General features: G+C 42.0%; 1 protein-coding gene across 4 annotated transcripts; it reads right to left on the bottom strand.

The window, feature by feature from the left end:
* Window positions 1-2,261: 2,261 nt before the first annotated feature.
* lratd1 (LRAT domain containing 1) lies at window positions 2,262-20,583 on the bottom strand. 4 transcript variants are annotated; one of them, XR_013497785.1, is made up of 3 exons: window positions 20,342-20,452; window positions 18,791-19,869; window positions 2,262-3,250 (listed from the first exon to the last, which is right to left on the bottom strand). XR_013497785.1 is itself a non-coding variant. In XM_078213111.1 (2 exons), the coding sequence occupies exon 2, from the start codon at window positions 19,834-19,836 to the stop codon at window positions 18,985-18,987; it is 852 nt and encodes a 283-aa protein (XP_078069237.1). In that variant the 5' UTR covers window positions 19,837-19,869; window positions 20,342-20,460; the 3' UTR covers window positions 16,729-18,984. The 4 variants fall into 4 exon arrangements, 3 of the variants coding, with proteins under 3 accessions (XP_078069237.1, XP_078069239.1, XP_078069238.1); XM_078213111.1 differs by lacking the exon at window positions 2,262-3,250 and having other exon boundaries at window positions 16,729-19,869; window positions 20,342-20,460; XM_078213113.1 differs by lacking the exons at window positions 2,262-3,250; window positions 20,342-20,452 and adding an exon at window positions 20,518-20,583 and having other exon boundaries at window positions 16,735-19,869.
* Between the last annotated feature and the right edge of the window lie 572 nt (window positions 20,584-21,155).

Genomic DNA, 21,155 nt, shown 5'->3' with positions numbered 1-21,155 from the left:
AATTTTACTGCCTTGCCCCCAAGAGGAATCAGAGTGGACAAGGGGCGGAACTTGGAAAGGTCCGTTGACCTTGGGTGAGATTTGAGTGTTTTGGGACGAGGGAGGCGATAAAATCCCCCCCCAGTGTTCAATAATGGTGGAAATGCGAAGAAAAGTTTGGGATTCATCAGAAGAATTGGAAGGCACATCAGGAGTAAGCCTGCTTTCTGTGATGGGGACTGCAGTTGCAGTTCCTCTTGGACTGTAGCATGGACTTGGAGAGGGAGCACAAGCAGCTGATAGGGAAAGCTGTGCACAGGAAGAGAAGGACTCTCAATAAAAGACTCTACCAAGGGTCTTCAGAGAACACATACCTTCATCTCCGCCAAGAGCTGTGTCTGAGACACTCATTTGACCAATGTGGTGGTGATTGAAGTGAGCCACTTCCTATAACTGGATGCACAGAAGGGCAATGATGGCACTGCCTGGAGTCTTGAAGATAACTGTGGACTTCAATTTCAATGCCAGCCTCCTACCAGTTGGGAACAAGTGGCATTTCCAACATTTTATAGTTGTCTACGTATCACTGCATCAGGAAGGTGATGGATGTCTAGTACATAGTGAGAGGGGGTTTACATCATCTACTCTTAAACCAAAATGAAGATGCAAGAGTGAACATGTTATTTTGCCAGGCTACTAGAATTCTCAAAAGGTGCAGGGTGCCATTCCACATAATTAGAGGAAGTTGGATCACAAACGGACAGGAAAACACTCACTCAAAAAAAATGTAATTAGTTGTTGACCAAATCCTATTGATGCATGCCCATTATCCTGACAGCATCATGACACATTCATCCTGTACTAATCAACCATACCATATTTGAAGTACCATGAAGAACTGAAGGCTAGCTGCAGGGGACAATAAATGCCCATGCTGGACTTCCAGTGCTCACTAGAACACGTCTCCAAGCTCATGGAATTCCGCTGTGTCCTCTACAACCTGGCTCTCGAGGATGCAGTCTTTGCCACCAGGCCTTCAGAGGGCATCTCGGGAGGAGGAAAAAGGGGGAACCCAGGATCTCTTTGCTCTTGGCAGACTGTTCATGGACAGATACTCAGATTCCAGCTCCTCCAAGATCTCATTCACGTATCTCCACTGTTCTACAATTCCCAACTTACCAATTAATTTGCGATGTCCGTCACAGTGCCCATGTGGCCCAAATTCTGAAATAAAATCCAACACAAAAAAAAACCGTTCCATAATAGCTTTGCCTAACACTTCCAATAACCCATACAAAACTGAACTATTCACTCTTGTAAATTCCCTGACTGCCTTTCTTTCAGGTGTAGGCTCCTATGCCAGAGCTACCCCAGTGATTGCAACATGGCTAGTGGATGGCTGCTGAATTTCATTGGGGGAACTGCAGATGGCCCTGAAGGCCAACCTTGAGCATCACTGATCCTCACATTGCACCACCTCAGCATAAGCAATAGCTTTATGGACGGTTTGGCTGAAAGGCATCAGCGGGGAGACTGGTGGGGAGTGTCAATGATGGGACCAGAAGTCCCATCAGCCCAAGAGAACACAGCAGGCTTTGTGCGCCACAGAGCCAAGGTGACTCAGAGATCATCTCAGGAAGAGGGATAGGAAGGGAGGACTTATTTGCTCTGGCTGATTGTTCATGGTAAGAAGTTTAACACCAGGTTAAAGTCCAACAGGTGTATTTGGTAGCAAAAGCCACAAGCTTTCGGAGCCTTAAGCCCCTTCTTCAGGTGAGTGGGAATTCTGTTCACAAACAGGGCATATAAAGACACAAATTCAATTTACAGAATAATGGTTGGAATGTGAATACTTCCAGCTAATCAAGTCTTAAAGATACAAACAATGTTTGCGCAGAGTCGCTGAGCAGAAACTGATAGCCAAGATCCGCACACATGAGGACGGCCTCAACCGAGATATTGGGTTCATGTCAAACCATCTCTAATACCCACAGCTTGCCTGGTCCTGCAGAGTCTCACTGGCTGTCCTGTCTGGAGACAATACACATCTCTCTAACCTGTCTTAATGCTCTCTCCACTCACATTGTTTGTATCTTAAAGACTTGATTAGCTGGAAGTATTCACATTCCAACCATTATTCATGTAAATTGAGTCTGTGTCTTTATATGCCCTGTTTGTGAACAGAATTCCCACTCACCTGAAGAAGGGGCTTGGAGCTCCGAAAGCTTGTGTGGCTTTTGCTACCAAATAAACCTGTTGGACTTTAACCTGGTGTTGTTAAACTTCTTACTGTGTTTACCCTAGCCCAACGCCGGCATCTCCATATCATGACTGTTCATGAGCAGGTACTCAGACTCCGGTTAAGAGGTACCTTAACACACTGAGGAATCTGGAGCGCAGCTTGCTGGAAGAGCCTGCATGTTTTGAGCAATGATGGCAGTGGTTTGAGTATGCATGGCATCAGCTGGGTTTGAATGGCAACACTCATGAATCTCAATCTCCACTGCAGCACTGAGAAATTGGGTGATTTCTGACCATGCTGCAATGGAAGCCGAGATATCAGCCACCAGACCCGGCATTATGGTTGGATCTACAAGTGCTGCTATGTCCAATCCATGTCAGAAAGGGCTCCAACCTCTTTGTGAAGCAATGTGCCAGCTTCAAGTCTGAGACCTCCATGCTCCTCAACAGTAACCAGAGGCTCTGTGGCAGGCCTGTCTTTACACCAAGCCCCTCAAGTGTGCATAGTTACCACCAGCCTTCTCCTGCAGGCCACACCAAAGTCCTCACCCTAATGCTCTGCAGCAGGACTCACCTGCCAGCCTCTGGGAAGATATCACACAAGCTGCCCTTTACCCTTGGGCTGGCTTTTGCCCCACAATTCTTACAAATGGTATGCTTTTATCTAATTCGCGTTTGCTACAGCCTTTCCTTTCATAGTGAGGCTACACAGGTTGGCAGCAAATTTTGGATCTTTAAAAGCATAAATACAAAAGGGGGGTGGGGTGATTGGGGTGAATTGGAAAACAAGAGATTTACATTCACACCATCTGCAACTTATACTATGTAGGTGACAGCAGAATATGGGTTAAGTGGGATTTGAGAAGGAACATAGGCATGAAAACAATGTAATCCTTAGTGTTCTCAGCAATGCCAGACACAGAAGCCTCAGTTACTGCCAGTCCCATGATACACAGCACCACCTTTTCCAAAAGGTACCAGCCATCCTGGTCATCCATTGGTTATCTGTTCCTCTATGTGCAAACCCGTCCTGCAAAAGAGAGAAGAATGTCAGTGAATGAATTGCAAAGTCTTTGGGTAACGTGGCTACATAAGCAGAATAGCTGGAGGTATGTAGAAGTTGATAGAGATGCACGTGCAGCTAGCAGCATTGGGAAATGTATGAGGGCAAGATGGAGCATCAGAATGTTGGTATGAGTCCTGATTTGAGTGGCAGACTTATGGCACAGTGAGAGAGGTCAGTGGTACAAGAGGTCATTTGAAGATACTGATCTTAGCCGCATCCTTCCCCCCCCCAGAACCCCTACTGAAGATCATTGATCTTTTTCTAGAAATGCAACTAGTTCCTCAGGACTACACTCTGGGGATTGACAGACTTGGGCACTTGCTTCCAGTACTTTCATGGGATATGCCTTGAGGGCCGCTTGATCCCCTAAGTGAACACAACCACTTTCTGCCTTTCAAGTGCCAGATCAGAGAGTCTGGGAGCTCAGTTTTGTTGCTCCGTTTCCACCCCTCTTCCCACATGCCGTCCCTACACTGCACCAGCAACCTTTGTAGCCCAAGTGTGCTTCTCCTTAGTGACATGTTTCCTTTACCAAGTGCAGGCTAGCCATGTGTCAGCAGGTTTCAGGCTCTACAATCATGATAAGCAGGCAACATCAAGTTTGCATGTTGCTTTATCAACAGGAACTGAGACTAAATCACACAGTGATCCCCCTTCTGATAGAGCCAATTTGAATCCAACCCCCCCCCCCCCCAAGGGCCAAGGGCCAAGGGCCCTTTCTTGTGCAAGTACAAATATATCAGCAGCAACACAAAGTGAATATTCTAACCCATCTATTTTATTGACCAAGGAGTTTGTGTTCGCTTGAGCCTGTCTGAAATATCAACGGAGTTCACATTAAACTGCAATTTCTTTCCTCTGCCCTCCTCACAGATTTAACTTGTTCAGTAAACCACTCCAGAAATAAAATATCTTCAATCCTCCAAGAAAATGTCACTGTTAAATTGTGTTATTGCAGTTTTGTATTTTCACAGTTCCACACTTAATGTGATTGCATTCTGAAATTTAAACCTTTCAAATATCCAAAAATCATAGAACCAAATAACTCAGACAGTAGAAATCGGTTTTAATATTAATTGAAATTAGGTTTGCATGCACGTGAAATGTCATAAGGTTTATTAAATTTATGTAACAAATAAATGAAGCCGGAGAGGTTATTCATTTACGGGAATACTAAAGTACTTAATATCCTACACAATCACTGTACTCATTTGGAGATCCACAGCATAGTTTGATTCCACAAGAATAATACTGGAATAACTTCTACTCCCTTACCGAACACGGTCTGTGCATGTGTATTTCTATTTTCATTGGATTTGTATTAACATTGTGGGCAACATTGGCACAACCACATTTATTATCTGAAAAGATGGCACTGCAGAGGAATTAAAAGTGAACCACAATGTCAAAACAAATAGTGTAACAATTTCTCTTCCTTGAAATAAAATGTTAGCAAACCAGATAGAGGCTGCAGAATTTTCATAAAACCTAAGATTACTTTTTTCCTGGTGAGAGTGCACAATATGACCACATTTATTTAACTACATTTCACAACTTGCTGGACTGGGATTTGAACTCATGACTAGAGTTGTTAGTCCAGCATGCACTGCTACACTGCCATAAATGAACAAACTTGATCTTTTATCTGTTCTGTATTACTTTCTGGTAGTTTAGTTTTTTGTTTTAATATTAAACAGAGGCTTCATTGTGTATGGAATAAATAGGGCAGCACAGTGGCACAGTAGTTAGCATTGCTGCCTCAGTGCCAGGGACCTGGGTTCGATTCCTGGTTTGGGTCAGTGTGAAGTTTGCACATTCACCCCGTGTCTGCGTGGGATTCCTCTGGGTCTTCCGGTTTCCTCTTACAGTCCAAAGATGTGTGGGTTAGGTTGATTGGCCATGTTAAATTGTCCGTTAGTGTTTGGGGAATGTCAGGGTGATTAGTAGGGTAAATGTGTGGGGTTACGGGGATAGGGCCTGGGTGGGATTGTTGGTGGTGCAGGCTTGATGGGTCAAATGGCCTCCTTCTGCACTGTAAGGATTCTATGATTAATCCAAGACTACACGCTGACTTATATACATATTTGGAGCAAACATGACACCTATTAACCAAAACATGCCCATGTGTCAACAGCAGAACTGTATCTATGTTTAAAAAGAGTTGACTGAACGTCAGAGACAATTCCTGGACTTGGGGCTGAAGCAACATAAAGCACATCCAATAATACTTTTGGGGATCCAATGAGGAAAAAGTCACATTGCCTCATTCTATCTGTCCGGGTTTGGGCATTGTCAAAAACTTTCCTTCGCCTGATCAGTACTATGCTTTGTAAATAAACAATCTTACCACCGCCTTCATGCCAGCAGATTGACAAACATAATAATGGCAAAAATAGATTTTTATTACAGCACATACTTTGTGTCTTTCACATTTAACACCAGTTGTCAGTTTCACAGACGCACATTTTGCATTTTTGTTTGATCTGCACAGTGTGATGCATATTAATTGTTTAAATGCCATTACATACATTGTGCTCGAACAGAAAAGAGTTTTGCTTTGTAGCAGGTTAGCATGGATCTGTGCATTTACATGATCATATTCCCTGAACAGAATGTTTTAACAGATCAACAATCAAAGTGCATTTTTAAAAAAAATAATTCTCCCAACTCCATGCCCTGCCTTCATCTGGAGATCAGATGTTCTTGAGCTCGTAATCTCATTCTTGTGTTACCTTCCCCCTGACCTTGATATTTAAAGCCCTGTGATTTATCTGCAAACTGCCCACGTGCCTTCATCTCAGACCCACGCATACTTACAAGCACAAATCCAATACCGACAAAGAACTGCAGACTAAATTATGCACACTTCAGTGTGTGTGAATACCAATGTAACCACTGGGTCTCCAATTATTCCAGCCACTGGCTTTAGCAAATAATTTCCATTGACAAGAAAATTACAAAATAAGACACAACATACTGCTGCGGTGCAGGTAGAAGGTAAACAACATAGAACCTTAACTCCATTTCCAGGTAAATGCATCAGTTATTACTTCTATATGAATCCACCAGGGGACTATTTAATATGTAGTCCCTCATTTTGGCTTCATTAAGCAGAGTTAAATGGGAAAAGACAACATAGCCTTGATTTTTCAGTCCTAAAAGTTCAAACCTGCCAGATTTGGTACCTGCGGTGAGCCATGCCATTTTATATTTTTTCCACTCTGTTACCCATTTTCTCAAATCAAACAGCAAAATAAAAAATCATACAATCATACAAAACACACCAGGGGACCAATAAAACAAAGAGGGAATAATTTTTGCCCATTTAAAGCAAAACTTGAATCCAAATTCAATCCAGAGTTTGGGTAATTAAAAAATCCTATATCTTAAGTAGCTTCTCCTCTGTTCTCTAATAGATTATAGTTTACTCGTAGTTATTACACAAAATGCAGCAGCGCTATACATGTGCTGTCGACCTGTAATAAGAAAAATGTATTTTGCATTCCAGTAACCCAGTATATTCACTACTTTAAATCAATGTTACTGCTACAATTTTCACCTTTCTATAGCAAAGGATTCTTACCCATGTTCATTTTAACTTGTGCTCTTTAAAGAGTCTTAATCAGGAAGTTTATTCTCTTTTTAAAATAACCTTCTCTGCCAGATTTTATTTTGGGGATGTATTTAATGAACAAAAAAAGTGTAAATAGTGGGGGCTGCAGGTTCTAAAGTGGGGAGAGGACTCTAATGTTGCATTAGACCTGATATGCCATCACCCACACAAAATTAATTTCATACTCCGATATGAGAAGTTGAGCTATTATCTCACTTTACACCATTTTAATAATGCCCCGTTGCGTTATTCTCTTTTCGATCTAATCTCTTAGAAAGCAAATCACTTTTTAAAAAAAAACATTTACATAAATACAATCTGATCAAATGTGAAAATCAGAACAACACTTCAGCACAGGGGGAAAAATCAAACAAACATTCTTCATTTCTGTTTCATTTCTTTGCTTTCAGAACAAATCATGAGGCGGCAAATGACTGAGGTGTTGGCTCTTAGAGATGTCCGTCATAACATCCAGCTGATAATGAAAATTATGTCCCATTTTTACAGTATTAAAGGAGCTTAGAAGGCAGTATAATCTGCATAATGAATGCAGTGTTTATTTCCAGTATACATGTAAATACCATTATTGTATTTCAATCCAAGATCAAAATTTTGTTTGATTTTTCATTTCCATTTTGTTGTATTTTGATTAGAGTCAACATATCGTCACTGACCCTGTTCCCAATGAACTGACCACATCTATGTTCAAATAAGCTGACCCCACCTGATAGTTTGGAGTCAGCTTATTTACATATTATAACGCCACGATGAAGAAAGGGCATTTTGCTGTACCACAGCTGCGAGGTGGGCCAGGTTGCCACTAGATCAAATGCACCACCACACACTGGCTAACAGTTATCTCCGCTGTGCAAGAATTCCATTTAAAATCTGGTCATATGAAGGCTGGTAAAGACAAAGGGAGGACAAATTGGAAATAGAGGGCCATGTTGCTGCTAATCAATTTATTTTTCATAGCACTCATCTTAAATATATGCTCCTCAGGCACTACAGGTGCATTTTGGAGATGCCAACTAAATAGCATAGACTTTCCAGCTTTAATACATAGGCCACAATGGGATATGCTAGATACTTTAGGTTCAGTGTTGACATTTGCAAGCTGACATCCAATCCACATCGGTTCACTAGATGCAAGACATGGCATTAAAAAGCTTTGCGAAGTAATGCTGACCCGAGTAAATAATGCACCGCAGCATAAAAAGTCAAACTTGAGATAATAAATGGCATAAAAATTATCTACTGCATTTGATTTTCAAAAACGTACTGGTCCTATATTGTGTATGAAAATAGCTTTTAAATCAAATAGCTGCGACAGAAGAAACAAAAGGGGGTGATAGAGGAGAATCGGTGAAAAATGATGCAGTGTGAAAGAATGCTTTAAGTGGCACTGTGAAACCTCTAACATGTAAAATATGTCTGAACTACACTTTATGAAAGCCTTGTAAAGGAACAAAACAACCATTAGCAAGCAAAAAGTGTTGCATCAAACCTGTAATTGGGCACATTGAGAGCAAATGTAAGTATGTTGGAAGAAAAAAAAAAGGGGTGATGGACACGTGTACTAAAAAGAGAGCCAAAAAAATCATTGGCAAAGCTTAAAGGGTTTCGACCAATTAATGTCACCATTGCCAGCCCATTGGAAAACACCCACATCCCCTCAGGTATCTGCTTCCCCCAGAAACTGAACATTCCAGCTGAACATGCCAATTACGGAGGGGTGTCAAGTCCCCTTCAGTCTGTGCTTCATAAAGCATCCACTTTTTTTAAACTCAAAGTATTTTCCTCAGGAATCTGGGCATTATGCAATTCCTGCCCACCCCCCCCACCCCCCCAAAAAACCCACCAGTTTCATTCTATCCTGCAAATGCCAGAAATCCCTTCAAAGGATGTTGATTTGACTAAATTTTGCATCCTTGCTGTATATTTACCTGTTAAGTTTTTTTCAGGGTTTTGCTTCCAATGGAGCTTTGGTTACCTATTTCAAGGCCTGGACCAAAATGGAAACAAATGTGAAGACAGCAGTAGGCTTTTCTTTTGGGTTTTGGTCAGGCTATTGCTCCATTCCCATTGAAAATGGACCGGACACCAAAATTGCTTCATTCATCACAAAGGGTTGAATTACGGGGAGTGATTGATCAAAAAAAAAAACTTTGGCTATTGACCCTTGCAAGGTAGTAACTGATGTTTATCAGTTATGTATTACACACTATTCAAAAGATAAATTTGGAACACAAGTTCAAAGTTTTTGCCATGAAAGGAGATGGGGGACATTGGGTTAAACTGGGGAAATATAAATTTCGGACTGCCATTAATTGGGACATTTTTCCACATGATGAGTGATTGAAAATTTAGAGTACAATTTTGGGGAGGACAGTGAAGGTAAAACTGCTGAAGGCATTTAAGACAGCTGGTTAATATAATAGGAGACTATGGGCTCGGTCTTTGGCCAAGTGGACTGAATGGCCTTCCTCACTTGCGATGTGTCAAAGAAAGTTGACAAATGCAAGCATTTTTAAATAAGTTAAACATTGAAATGCAAGCTAATATGACAGCAATCTGCCCTCACATAGAGAAATACATGCATGACAATGATAAAGTTGTAACAGAAGTTGATGGAATTAAAATGACTTTGAACAATAGTGTAAAATGGGCGACATTGATCCAACTGCAAGTCTGCATCTCTCCTGGGAGAGTGAAAGTTACTCCCACTGTGTTTACAGATGAAACTAAATAGACTTGCTCGACAGCAGTTCTCCTTTAAGAACTGAATATAAACCAAATGGAATGGTTTCCGAAAACACACTGTTTTGCAAAATAGTTTACAAAATTCAGATAAAATACTCCACTGGAACAATCTATTTCATAAGCATATGATCACTCCAAAGGATAAAACCACAATTAGCCAACCTTTATATCCAAATGAAGCAGCCATTCCCTTACAAATAATGACTTTAAAACATAAACTGAAAACACAAACAGAAGCAAAGCTCCAGCTGGATATTTCAAATCAAAAAGGGAGATTTCTCACTGGAAGATTAAGGTATTCCAAGGAAAAGAAACCTATTTGCTTAGTTTGTTTAATCAGGATTTTGTTTGTTGTTACATATTTTAAACATGAGCTCATTTCACAATCAATAAATTTCATGTGCGCGTTGCTTTCCTCTGTATTATTAGGCATTAACCCATTTATTTAACTCTTAAGTACTGAAGTTCACTCAAAGCATACCTTAGTTGATCTCCCGTAGGGTTGTGCATGCACAGGTCAAGGCCCAAGTTACTTAACACTTCAAATTAAGTGGAATTCTGACAGCTGTATCAACAGTACATCTATACAGAGAGGCCTGGGGGCCGAAGTAAATTCATCACGCTCCATCAGGTTAAATCAGGCAAGCCTGGGGCGATAAAGACACCCCACACAGATAAGCTGGGCGCCAAATTTTAGCCAAAATAAGCCTCAGGAATGAAAGTGGGCTAGTTATTGCATCAAGCCAATCGGGGCACTCGTACGCCACAAAGTCTTTGGAACGTTTTCATCATTAAAAATCACTGATAAATGTGCCTCAAGATCTGGAATTGCCTGTTAGATGTTCCGCACCATGCTTAGTTTAAACAAGTATATGCATCTGAAATGACCACAATGGCCTCACCTTAATACTGAAATGAGGCCTATATTTAATTTGGCCTCTAGAGCCACAAAAACAAAACAACCATTTAAAAGTAACCCAACTCTCATGCAGATCGGGTGTAGGCCTCTGCATGGCTGAATTGGTTATCACGTCACCTTTTCTAGCGCTATAAATTTAGACTATTCAAAATATTCTAAAACTGTGTTTTGGTAGCTGCACCTTAACCCCATATTTCTCATTATTTAGTATGTTTGGTACTCAGAACTCTGCTTTTTTCCCCACTTGCTTCTCAAACTCCTCTTTTCACACACGATGGAGACCTGTGGATAAACTGGGCTCAAAATAAGGACAGCTGCAGAAATTCTCTTTCATTTCACTGGGATTGTGGGCAGAGGAAAGAGGGGGTTGAATTATAAGGGGACAGATTAGGGAGGTAGATGGACGAGAGAGACAGGGAGCACACAAGTTGCTGGGGAGGAGCTTAAAGCACCCGAGGGGGTGTGGATGAAGATGGGCAGGAAGCGTGCGAGAGGACATGGACAAAGAAGAGCACAGAGTGACGTGAGTGAGCAGGGACCAGGAGAGGAAGCGTGCAAGAGGGTGGGACAGAAAGGGGTAGATAGCACGTGAGATGACAGGGGACGGGAAGAGGCAGAAAGCATGTCTAAGAGGGAGACTGACTGATAACTGATAGGGAGACTAAGAGGAAAGAGTGAGATTGGGAGATGGAGAGAGAAAGCATGAATGGGAGATGGGACAAAAAAGAGCAAGGAGATGTGGGAGAGACAGAGATGGGTGGAGAGAAGGGATGCGAGACAGGACAAGAGGCCAAAGCGAAACAGAAGATTGTTTTCTTCATTGATTTCTTTTTATTCACTCATTCATGGGTTGTGGGCATCACTGGATGGGCCATCAGTTATGGCCCATCCCTAACGGAGTAGCTTGCTAACCATTTCAGAGAGCATTTTTAAGAATCAACCAAATTGCTCTGGTTCTGAAGTCACATTCAAGCTAGACTGAGTAAGGATGGCAGATTTTCTTCCCTAAAGGACATTAGTGAACCAAATGAGTTTTTACAACAATTGACAATGGTTTCTTGGTCATTAGGCTCTTAATTCCAGATTTTTTTGAATTCAAATTTCACCATCTGCCACGGTAGGATTCGGATCCTGATCCCCAAGGCGCTACCCTGAATCTCTAGTCCAGCGACGATACTACTATGTCACCACCTCTCCAGTAACTATGTGACACTATTATTAAAATGAGCAATTTTCAAGACTCACTACAATAGCATTTACAAAATTTTTTACATGTACATAAAGCCCACTTAACATTTGATTAATAATACCCTAAAATGGAATTTAAAGCCAATTTAATCCTACCTAAATTAGATATTTATTAAGAATATCCATTTCCTGTGGAAATATTTTTAAACCAGGCTAATTTAATATTACAGCTTAGGCTTTCTGCAATTTAAAATGACTCAAAAGATGCACATTCAAGAATAAATCACAAGTCATTAAGAAACTGGATTGTCCATTTACAGCACAAAGATTTTTTGGGACTGAAGTAATATTAAAAAAGTAAATGGTGCCGAATTGTGACTTCCCTTTCTTGTATTTTGAGAAACGGGTTTGAGTTGGTTTCTTGGGTGCGTTTCCCTTTTGTGAATAACTTAGACAAACTGCAGTCATGTACTACATTCACAGTGAACCCTATATTCATAAATACTATTAGTGATAGGTCTCCAGTGATACATATGGACTCGCACTTGCTGGTATCCAACTCCAGCACTACCCATTTTTATACTGAAGTTAAGGCTAGGCCATTGTTTCACGTACCCTGAGATAAGGCCGGGGGGTGGGGAAGGGGATTACTACATAAAAGTATAGACTCTACAGCACCAAAATAAGCCATTTGGCCCAGCCAGCCTCGGCCATGTTTATGCTTTACATGAGCCTTCTCCTACTCTGTTTCATCTCACCTCATCAGCATAGTCTTTTATTCAGTTCTCGCTCGTGTATTTATCTAGCTTCCCCTCAAATGCATTTCTCTACTTGTCTCAACTACACCTACAAAGTCAGAGTTCTGCCCTCTAACCAGTCTGGATAAACACATGTCTCCTGGTTTTATATACGACTATCCTATATTGATGACTCCTAGTTTTGGATTCCCTTGTTTTGATGTCTTGGCACATAGTAACACAGACAATATTACCAGCTGAAGGCTAAAAAATGTTCAAGTTACTTTCAAATTTCTGTTTTCATTTGGTCATTTAGATCCTTCCTCAGCACCAAACACCAATGCGAGGGGCACACCAGTAATCTTGCCACCCAGTATTAATAAGCTTCCATTGCTGGGAAATATGCAACATGGTGTTATCTGTATTTTATGCTAACACACCCTCAAATACCTGGCCAGTGCATTATATACACCACTTCTGGCAGGAAATACCAGGGCCAGATCAGCTCAGCATTACACTTTCCATGACCCACCTGTCCTATGTTAGGATGATGCACTGACAGAAGATGACAGGAAAATCAGAGCTCTATTCTCTCGCCCAATTTGAAGTTCATTTCAAAAAAGTGCTTAGAACTTCAAAGACATAAATAAACAAGCAGCATCTTCACAAGAATTAGTGAAAATGTTCCTTCTTTGACATCTAACCTGCAACCCACTAAATATGCACATCTCCTTTGTGAAACACAGGGCAGGAAAAGGATGCTGCACAGCAAAAGCCATGCTAGAAGATTTCACTGAATAAATGTAGAAGTGCTACCGTGGTTCTCAAATGGTTAATCTGTTGATTACTGGTCTGAAAATATAAAGAGCAACATTTTGCATACCTGGATCTCAGCATTATTCCGATCCAGGTATAAATATCAATGCATCAATCTGTAGTACAAAATGTCCTGATCCTAACAGCAAATATAGGCAAAACGCAAGTTCCTTTTGGTTCAACCGAAATATATTTGGAACTGGTTTGGAAATAGGAAAATTATTTTACTTTCAATTTTCACAAGCAATTCCTAGGAAGGAATAAGCTTGGGGCACTGTGGATGTGAATTTTATATTAAGTGTGACATTGGCTACTTATGGTTTAATGTTCACATATATAAGCTGCTACCTTCTATCGTGGAATCTAATTAACTTGGTGCACTAAACTGGAACGGAACCTCATGTTCAATATAGACCAACTATTTATTTTTCAAGCGCAAAATACTGCCAATGCTAGAAATCTTAAATAAAAACTGGAAATATTCAGCAGGAGAGGCAACACAAAAGGAGAGAGAAACAGAGTTAATGTCGCAGGTCAATGCAACAGCTCGGATGTTGCCCTTGCCTGCTGAGTATTTCCAGCATTTTCTGTTTATATTTATTTTTCAATACCTGTAATCAGAATTAAACAAGATATTTTTCTTTGGTCTAACTATATTTACAAAGTTTAGCGATTTGAAAGTCAAATCTGACCTTCTTAATACAATGTATTCATATATCATTTTATATATGTAGGGTTGGCTAAGGCGGATAACCAGGTCCACAATTATAGGCACACCCCACTACTGGAAGGTCCAAGGTGGGTTCAAAAATCGGGGCGTTGTGCCTCATTCCAATAGCTTAGGCAAGCTGCTGGTGCCTGTGGGCCTTCACAGACAGCTCATCTATTTGCAGATGGCACATTAATTTGGGGTCTCATGTCCCAGGGTGGGGAGAGAGAAGATGACAATCATTTATCCACAGCAGCCTCCAGCAATGATCGCAGGCTGCTTCCTAAGCATTCAATCTTTTTAACGGCCAGCATTCATTAAACTAGATCCATGTGGGAAAATCTGAACCATTCAGGGCATTCTAATTTCTTCAAAAAGGATCCAAGTCCAGCAGGCACCTACCACTCCCCCAAACCCCAGCCCCCCACCAGTTTCATTGGGAGTGTGAAATTGCTCACTTAAAATGAAATAAAACAAAAAAAACATTTTCCATGTTTTCTTTGCTTGTCATTTCTTAAGACTATGGATAAAGTGCTGGCTGAAAAACTCAAAGAAAGTTCCTTGAAGGCCCATTGCATAAAATTTCTTAAACATGTAGAACCAGGCAATGACGAGGGAGCAGGGATCAGCTTCTTTAAACAAAGCATTCAAGTTGAACAGGTAGAGATTGCACACCCTTTAACAGCATATATAAGATTGATAAATATTCTTTTTTTAAAAAACCAGTACAAATACTGGCTCCTGCTGGAGGACCTTGTGCTTGAATTAATGTATCAAACCATTATTTCAGCTCTGAGGTCTCTGCACTCCTCCAATTGTGTGACCAGGCTGCAGATTTCTTTTTGATAATGCTCCTGTGAAGTGCCTTGGAATGTTTTACCACATTAAAGAGCTAAACAAATACAACTTCTGGTTTTCAGTGGTGGGGATTTTCAGATATGAATTCATCGTAGGCATTTGCACAAAATGGACGATAGGGAAATCAGCAGCACATTGCGTGCCACCCGATTACATTGATGTTAAAAGAAAACAAGCTGAAACCGATCCACTCATTTTTTTGTCCTAGACAATTTGGCTGCATGTTTAACATGCTCCAGTGCTGGACTGAATGGTACATTCACCGTGTTTGCTGCATCTACTTGTTCCTGCAATGTAAAAATGGCCAAACAGGGGGAAGATGTCGGAAAAGGCAGTTTTCTTTTGTCATGCCGTTTTTATAATTCTAATGCAAGACTTCATTTACTCAGTTCACACCAGGATATGAAATAATGAAAAGTGGATTTTGGGAGATGCTGGGCTTTCCGCAGTGCCCAAGCATGAGTATAAACAAGTTTAATCAAAATAATGAACTCAGTCAGTCAATTGGAATTTGAGTTCTACTTTACTGGCTATGCAACTCTTGAATTAGATGACTTGGCTAAATTAGCCAAGGGAATGTTCATCAGTAGCTAGTATGTTTTAATCCAACAAAAATCTAAAAATCGGTCTTGTTGGATGTTCCTTCAGGAAAAGAAAACACAAACATCTGTCCATCCCTCTCCAAAGTAGAAAATGGGTTTGGTTTCTACATTTGGATTTCCACGTTTTGTGACTAAACTGCTGAAAAGTAATGTCTTTCACAGGCTCAGATTTTGCAGCTGTTCAGTCTGTGAGGCCAGTGCAAACCAAGATTGATTAAAATATGAATGCTTGAGGTCACCAGGTTTCAGTTGCTTAATAAATTTGTTTACAGAAAATACAAGGTGGCCTAAAACTAGCGTTTTTAAATGCCGTTTTCCAATTGGATTAACTTTAACTAACAACATCTCACTGTCTTATTACGATGCAATGGAAAATACTGGTGTGGATTTTTTTTTTAATGAAGCATCTTATATGTTACTCCACAAGGGCAGATTTCTTTATCACAGACCAGCTGATACTGGCTAGGTTCAATATAGTGTGACTCAAATGTAATTTTGTTTAACCTAACAATACAAATAGTTACCAATGTCAGCTCAGAAACTGACTCACTCTAGAAAATGCCTTTTTGCTGGATTCTAGTGAACCTTCCTGTTCCACACTGACGAAAGATCTAGACTTGAAACATTGGCGCTATTCTCTCCCCACAGATGCTGTCAGACCTGCTGAGATTTTCCAGCATTTTTGTTTCAGATTCTCCTATTCCTTTAAATTGATTTGTCTTATGACAATTGAGGGATGTTTGCAATCATGTCTTAGATGAGTTTAAAAAGCTGACCAAGCTGGTAACTTTATTATCTATGAAGTTAGAAGATATATTTCTGGGATATATGGCATTCAGATGCAAAAATCTGGGGCAAAAGTTAATCTCGGGCAGCAGTACAATAAGATTAAATTTGCTATTTCTTTCTTTACTGTAGCCCTAATCCATAAAATTTGAGGGTATAAGAGTGAAATGGCTAATAGGCACAAATACAAACAGTCTACTATTTAAGCATAAGGGGTTAAAGGTCGACTCCTGCTTTGATGGTTCTATTAATTTAATTTCATTGACAGAAATAATGACGGCTTCCTTTAATGTAGATTTAACTTTATTTTGGTTTTATATTACGGCAAGGGACATTTGTTTAGTTAACACTGGTCTCTGGTTCTAGACCCATGGCTAGATATTTAAATTAAATCACAGAAGGTGGCAATTGTTCCAATGAGGTGCCAGTTACTTAAGAACGGAGAGTAGAAAACTGTAAATGGAGTGTTTTAATGCTTGCCTAGTATTTGAATTTTTAAAAATTACAAATCTTGCTTGATAAAATATTCTGAATAAAGACAGAACTTAATGCTTTTTACTACAAGAAAAAATGAAGCCCTACTCTTTCACAGGGCATGGAGTTGTTCATGTTACTATTTCAACCAGCAGTGGGCTCTGTCAAAACGTACAAGACTGCAGTGCCAAACATCTTATGCCAATATTTCAACCCAGCAGTGTACTTGAACAGCACAGGTGAAAGCACAGATGATATTGCATCTATTACAAAAAAGAGAAAACAAGTTGTTTCATATTGTCTGTCCCATTACAATCTAGATTTTTAATTAACTGAAAATAAAAAATGTTACAAATTTCCAATTCTAATGAAAGGATCCTATTGCTCCAAAACCTTAACCAGTAAGTCAGAGAAGGATCCTCAACCGGCCTGGTGAGTTAAACTTTGAACAGTATGAAATCTTCACAGATCTATTACAATGTGCTGAGTCATTCCAAGCAAAAACAATGGCCTGGATTTTGTTCTAATACCATTATAGCAGGATCTACATAACTATCAGTATATTGGTGTGAACCTTGGGTAATTTATCCATTTTTACCCTAATTATAGTAATTAGGGACAACTGAGATTCTTCAATCTGATTGGTTAAAGAGCCTCACTTCAGCTTTCTCTGCCCGAGCAAGCAAGCGATGGCCTGTAGAGGGCAGAGTATTGGATAAGATGACAAGTGACTCGAAATCTCCACTGACCCGTGCAAAGTCTCTGGTGGACTATACATGAAGTGAATATAGAAACAAGTGCTTTAGCCTTTCAAGCTGTTGTCATTCAATGAGATATTGGCAGGTATATTATACACAAGGCATATTAACTCCATACACCTGATTTTGTCCCTTGTACTTTAATATCTTTGGATAACAAAAATCTATTAATCTTAGAATTATAATTAATTCATCAAGCATCAGTTGCCATTCGTGGAAGAGTTCCAAACTTCCACCACCTTGTGCATGTAGACATGTTTCCTAATTTAATTCTTCAAAGATCTGACTTTTCTTTTGTGGCTATGCCTCCCTTGTTTTAACACCCAACAATCAGCAGAAATAAGATCACCCCTTTATCTAAATTCCAGAAAATACAATCCTGGTTTAGGTAATCTCCCCTTGTAATCTAAGCTTTGGAATCTAGGTATCACTCCAGTAAACCAATGCTACACTCCCTCCAGGGCCAATACAACCTTCCTAAAAAAGTGTAGTGCCCAAAATCCAGACCAATGCAAAAATGCAGGAGGTAAGAGCGAAACGGGAAGGGATTGCCACACACACACACACACACAAATCCTTTCACATTTGCATAGTAACAATATTCTCCATAGAGTTACTCTGGTATTCCTGCAACCCAAAAGCTTCCCATTGAGAAATAACTCAGAAGACAGGAAAGGGAGCAGGGTTCCCTATAGCACATCTAAACAGATAGGCATGGTTCAAGCTTCTTGTGACCGATGCTGCTCGTGCCTGGCTTACAGGCACTGATATGCTCTGTCATTTCGAAGTGCTTTGCAAGACTGTGACAAGAGATCCGAGTGACAGACAGTCCCCAGAGCTCAAGAACACATTCATCTTTTTGGCATGTTTATGCCATCTTCACAAATGTTATTTCTGTGCTATTTTTCTAAGCGATATAGCGTAGAGATCTGTGTACGCCATCCCCTGAATAATCCTTCAAAAAAAAAAATACACATTCAAATGGAAGAGGCAAAAAAATTCTTAAGCTGAACACTTTCATTTGGTTTGCTATTTCCAATAGTGAAAATGCAATTCTTCCACCAACCCAAACACAGAAAACTTTGAACAAAAAAAAAGCAAAAAAGAGAGAATAGAGAAGGATTTCTGCATAGAGGCCAGCTTAAGGGACAACAAAACCACCTCTGAATGGGAATATTGCAGCGTCCAAGGTCAAGACCATAACATGAAGAATGGCACACAGAATTTTAGGCTTTGTAAGAACTGGCAGTTTAGAAAATGTACGTGGTTTGAAGTTCACACCTTAAAATGGGTCTCTGTTTTTCAGCCAGGTGGACAAGTCAAGTTGAGCAGGTAACCCCCACAATTCAGACTCGGGCTTCACATCCTCTGGAAGAGCTCTCCTTGTGCGCCGAGGAGCACATGTCTGGGTGAGTTGGGGGGGGGGAGAAAACAAGAGTGCGTGTGTAAAAAATAGAGAGAGAGAGAGAAAGGTGCTATTTGTGGTTCAGTATAGACAGCTCCTTCAGCACTCGTATTTTCCCGCTGGCGTCTTTGCGGCGCTTTTCCCTGATCAGCTCCTCCAGGCTGTTAAAGTTTAGCGTGTGCACCCAGTTGTCCGAGAGGTGCAGCTTGAGGAAGTAGCGGCGCTCTCCGCTCCCGCTCTGCGCCTCGCCGCCCGCCTTGAACTCCCGCTTGCCGAAGCGGCACCAGGCGGCGAAGCTCTCCGAGTCGCTCCAGCAGATGTCGCGGCCCCTGAGGCCGAGGTGGCCGCGGGCGTTCTGCACCACCAGCTCGGGCGGCAGCGCCCGGTAGCGGTACCAGGTGTTGACCACCCGGGCCCCCCCTAGGCGCCCGCCCCCCACCTCGGCCAGGTGCTCCTGGCGGATCTCCCGCCGCCCCGGGTGCAGGTGGACCACCTGGCTGCCGCCCACATACACCGCCCAGTGCGGGGGCTGCCCGCCGACCGGCAGCTCCAGCAAGTCCCCGGCCCGGCAGCTGGGCAGCAGGCTGTTGACCGGGTACACCTTCAGGTCCTGGCTGCCGCCCAGCTTGGAGAAGATGCACTCCTGGCGGCAGAAGGCGGAGTACTCCAGCTCGCCCGCCGCCGCCGCCGCCACCTCCAGCTCCGGCTCGTCCTCTCCCCCGCCGCCGCCGCCGCCGCCGCCTCCTCCTCCCGCCTCCTTCCACTGGCGCTCGGCCGGAGCCCGCGGCTCCACCTCATCCTCCTCGTCCGAGAAAAAGTAGGCGACCCCCACCCTCAGCTCGTCCTTCTCCACGCCCGAGGGGTCGCCGGTGGGCAGCTCGCTGTAACTCAGGTGGGTGATCCGATCGATTTGATTTCCCATCAAGGCGGACACAGCAAGGGCAGGAAATTTAACCTGGAATATATAAAAAAAATGATGAGAGAGAGACAAATGTAGCTGTGAATTGTTCCACCTCGGACTCTAACTAGGAATTCACCTCAGCCGGCTACCAAAAAACTCTCAACAACTCCCCTAAACTGCACCAACTGAGAAGACAAACCTCACCTTCAAAACATCCCTCCCTGTAAAACAAAAATCTATCATTTACATCCTCCAGGCAAATTTCACCTGGAGACTGGCTCACTTCCAACCCATTTAAATATATTCCTGAAGAGACTTCCCTTTCCTTAACAAGGCTGGGTGGAAGATTGTCCATTTAAAAATCACGGTGGTGTGTGTTTTTAAATAGTCCGAGAGACTGGCTCACTTCCAACTACTACCCATTTAAAATTTACAAAGAGGAGACTTCCCTTTCTTTAACAAGGCTGGGTGGAAGATTGTCCACGGTGGTGTTGTTTTTTTAAAAACAGTTTTATTTAGAGTTTACCTGGCGCCCAGCAAGCAGCAGCCCCCCCGCTCAGTGCGGCTTCACCTGGCTTTGCCCGCTCTCTCTCTCAGCGCTCCTCCATCCGCGCTGTCCTGAGGTGAGACAAACCCCCCCTCAACTCCCCTCCCTCTCGGCGCTGCCACATGTGGAGCCAAGCTCCCGCCTCCCGCTCTCACTCATTCGCTTCCTCGCCGGCTCCACACCCCCCTGTTGGGAGCCCCTGATTGTTCCGTGCCGGCTTGTCAATCAGAGCGAGTGGCAGCCCGGTTCAGCGCAGCTCCCCCTCCAAGGGGAGGGGGGGGAAGGATCTCTCGATCAATCCTATCGCAGAACGTGTCCCCACTGCCGCTGCTCCCAATCCACAAAACAATATTTACTGGAACAACTTCTTATTAGACACGCACAGGATCTCCCTCCTCTAACTTGATTATGCGGGAAGCAAAGGGGGATGGAATTGCTGCGCACTTTTGATTGTCACTATGGCGTTCTGCAATTACTGAGCAAAGTACCTCAGTTGCTCTTACTCCCATGACTTTGCTCCGTAACATAAACGAGATATCGCATTGGAAGGACATATTGCCTTAATATTCTTACATTTGCAGTTACAATTCTTCGCAGTCACCCAAGTAACGCCGCACGGACGTTTTGCTCACGCCTTTTTTACTCAAACCTACCTATAAAAAACAAAGTCAGTCTCCGGGATACTGACTAAAAGAGGAAGGAGGAAGAGGGGAACTACCTACTTCGATGCGCCTGGTTTTCCCAAGGCTGAAATGTTACTAACTGGAATTCACAATTTCTCAAAGGCAAATTC

The sequence above is a fragment of the Mustelus asterias genome, chromosome 5 (assembly GCF_964213995.1).
Source record: "Mustelus asterias chromosome 5, sMusAst1.hap1.1, whole genome shotgun sequence".
In the NCBI taxonomy this organism is placed as follows: domain Eukaryota; kingdom Metazoa; phylum Chordata; class Chondrichthyes; order Carcharhiniformes; family Triakidae; genus Mustelus; species Mustelus asterias.
Note: the sequence above shows the minus strand (reverse complement) of the source record. Positions and strands in the feature narration are given on the sequence as shown.

What these genes read in the sequence shown, in the direction of transcription:
- lratd1 (XM_078213113.1), bottom strand. Translation starts at nt 19,836, where the DNA reads ATGGGAAATCAAATCGATCGGATCACCCACCTGAGTTACAGCGAGCTG.